Here is a 2,845-nt window from a genome sequence, read left to right as displayed (position 1 = left end):
CCTCCTCCTCCTCCTCCTCCTCCTCCTCCTCCTCTATCCAGTTCCACAGCACAGGAAAAAGGGGGAAACAAGGCTAACCCCCCCCCGTGAGACCTTCGGGGGGACCGAGGGGACACCCCAACATTCCAAAGCCCCCCCCTCAAGTGTCCCTACGTGCCAGAAGCCCCCGGGCAGCCCAGAAACCCCCCAAAGGGAGGCCCAAACCCCCCCCTCCCAAACCCGAGCTCAGCTGGGGGACGAGGCAGCTCCGGGTGCCCCCCGAGAGCCCCCGGCAGGCAGAGCCGGGGGGCCCCTGGAGACCCCCCCGGGGCGGGAGCAGATGGAGCTGGAGGCAGCTTGCCGGCACCTGCCCCCCCTCCCCGCCCCGATCCTGCCCTTCCTGCCCCTCCCTGCCCTTCCCACTCCCCAGGGCTCCTTTCCCCACACGGGGGGTGACTCCTGGGGGTCCCCCCGTGCCGCTGGACCCCCCCGGGGCAGGAGGACGGGGAGGGATTCGGGGACTCCAGGGAGTCCCCCTGTCCTGCTGGGTTGGGAACTCTGGGTTGGGGGGGGTCTTCTCCTGGACATGGGGGGGTCTGTGGGACCCCCGGAGCTCTGGGAAGCGCTGGGGCTGCCGGGGGTCTTCTCCTGAGCACGGCCCACCCCATCCCCGGGCACAGACCCCCACGGGAGGGAGCCGATGCAGGGAGACCCTCACCCACCCCGGTCCCACCCCCCCCCAAACCTCCCCCTGCCCCTTTTCCCGGCGCATTTCTATAAATCAACCTCTGGCATCCCCCCCCAGCCCCCCCAATCCCTCCACCTCCCCGCCCCAACACGCCCCCGTGGCGGGGTTCGGGGGTCACCCGTGACCCCTGGCAGATGGCGCGGGCACTCCCAGCCCTTCCCCGGGAACTGTTGCGGTTCCCGACCATCTGTCGGGAAGCTCCGATCTCCCGGGAAGCTCCGATCTCCCGGGAAAGCTCCGATCTCCCGGCTCTGCCACCCTGGGACATTTCCCCCCCCAGCCCCGGGGGCACGGGGAGGGGTCGGGGGGCAGCCGGGGGGCAGCTGGTGGTTGTGTGTCCTCCCCTCTCCCCCTCGGTGACCCCCCAAATCCGCGGGGAGCGAGCGGGAAAAGGGGCTGAGGGGGGAGGGAGCGGCGGGATCTCGGTGCCCTGGGGGGTGATGGGGGTGATGGGGGGGGTCTTCTCGTGGCACTGGGGGGCTGTGGGACCCCCGGCAGCACCTAGGGGGGTGCTGGGGGTCTTCTCCTGGGAATAGGGGGGCTGTGGGACCCCAGGGGCAGCGAGGGGGGTGATGGAGGTGCTGGGGGTCTTCTCCTGGGAATGGGAGGGCTGTGGGACCCCCGGGAGAACCGAGGAGGGTGATGGAAGTTCTGGGGGTCTTCTCCTGGCACTGGGGGGGGCTGTGGGACCCCCGGAGTAGTGAGGGGGGTGAGGTGGCTTCTGGGGGTCTTCTCCTGGGAATAGGGGGGTTGTGGGGCACCCGGGGCAGCGAGGGGGATGAAGGGGTTGCTGGGGGTCTTCTCCCGGCACTGGGAGGGCTGTGGGACCCCCGGGGCAGCGAGGGGGGTACGGTGGGTGCCCGCCCGGGGATCCCGCTGCCCCCCCCGGGCTCTATTTTGTTCCCCCCCCCCCCCGGGGTGCAGAGCTGAGAGAAGCCCCCGGAGCCCTGAGCAGCTCTGGGTGGGGGGGGCTTGGGGGGTCTCTGGGGACCCGCAGCCCCCGAGGAGCCCCCGGGTGTGCAGGGACGTGGGAGGAGCCCCCCCCCAGACCCCAATTCCCCAGGAGGGTCCCCGGGGAGGGGCTGCCCCTGGGATGGAGCCCGGGGGTCTCGGGGGGGGGGGGCAGTGCCTGGGGGGGGCTCAGAGAGGGGTTGGGGGGACAAACGGGGGCGCGGGTGGATGAAGGATGGCAGGGGCGAGTTTTGGGGGGCTGCGGTGGAGGGGGGGCTGCGCTGGGCTGGCCTTTGGGAAGCAGCAGCTCCTGCACCGAAACCAAACCCTTCTCCGGCCGGAGCCCGCATTTATTTCCCTCCGGGATCCTCCTTTCCATGGAAAATCCCGCCCTTCCCGCGGCAAATCCCTCCCTTTCCACGGCAAATCCCTCCCTTCCCACATCAAATCCCGCCCTTCCCGCGGCAAATCCCTCCCTCTCCACGGCAAATTCCTCCCTTCCCACATCAAATCCCGCCCTTCCCACGGCAAATCCCTCCCATCCCACGGCAAATCCCTCCCTTCCCACGGCAAATCCCGCCCTTCCCACGGTAAATTCCCCCCTTCCCACACCAAATCCCTCCCTTCCCACGTTAAATCCCTCCCTTTCCATGGCAAATCCCTCCCTTTCCCCGCTCTCCTGCCGTGCCCGGGGGCTGCAGCTCTCAGGGGGATCTCGAGGGTCCCTCTCTGTCCCCTCTGTCCCCTCACGGGGCTCGGCCACCGATGTCCTGCCCAGCTCCCTCCAGACCCTGCGCTGGTCCCACAGCTCCGAGTCCCGCAGCCAGACCAGTCCAGACCAGTCCTGACCAGTCCAGACCAGTCCAAACCAGTCCCGATCCGCGCTGGGGGCAGCGCGGGGAGGGGCGGGGGGCTGTCCCCGCTGTCCCCTCACGGTGACATCACGTAGGCGGTGGCGATGAACCTCCGGCCGCCGCCGTAGGTGGATTTGGTCCAGGGAAAGGTCTGGATGCTCAGGCTGTGCCCGCCCAGGCTCAGGTGACACCTGAGGGGACACGGCCCGTGTCACCCCCCGAGCCCCGCGGGGGCGTGTCTGGGGTGGTCCCGGTGTCCCAACACCGGCCCTGCCCCGACCCTGTCCCCTCCCACAATCCCATCTCTGGGATG

At 69.9% G+C, this 2,845-nt stretch overlaps 1 protein-coding gene across 1 annotated transcript in view; it reads right to left on the bottom strand.

Moving 5' to 3' along the window:
• Positions 1-2,608: 2,608 nt before the first annotated feature.
• Positions 2,609-2,845, bottom strand: part of ENDOU (endonuclease, poly(U) specific) — an 8,961-nt gene continuing 8,724 nt past the window's right edge. The window contains exon 9 of the mRNA XM_027703551.1: positions 2,609-2,723. Within this exon, the coding sequence (XP_027559352.1) occupies positions 2,609-2,723 (115 nt within the window). The remainder of the gene's footprint in view (positions 2,724-2,845) is intronic.

Source organism: Neopelma chrysocephalum, unplaced genomic scaffold, assembly GCF_003984885.1.
Source record: "Neopelma chrysocephalum unplaced genomic scaffold, ASM398488v2 Primary Assembly neopelma1_238, whole genome shotgun sequence".
Classification (NCBI taxonomy): Eukaryota; Metazoa; Chordata; class Aves; order Passeriformes; family Pipridae; genus Neopelma; species Neopelma chrysocephalum.
The sequence above is the reverse complement of the archived record's forward strand: the minus strand, read 5'-3'. Positions and strand labels throughout refer to the sequence as shown.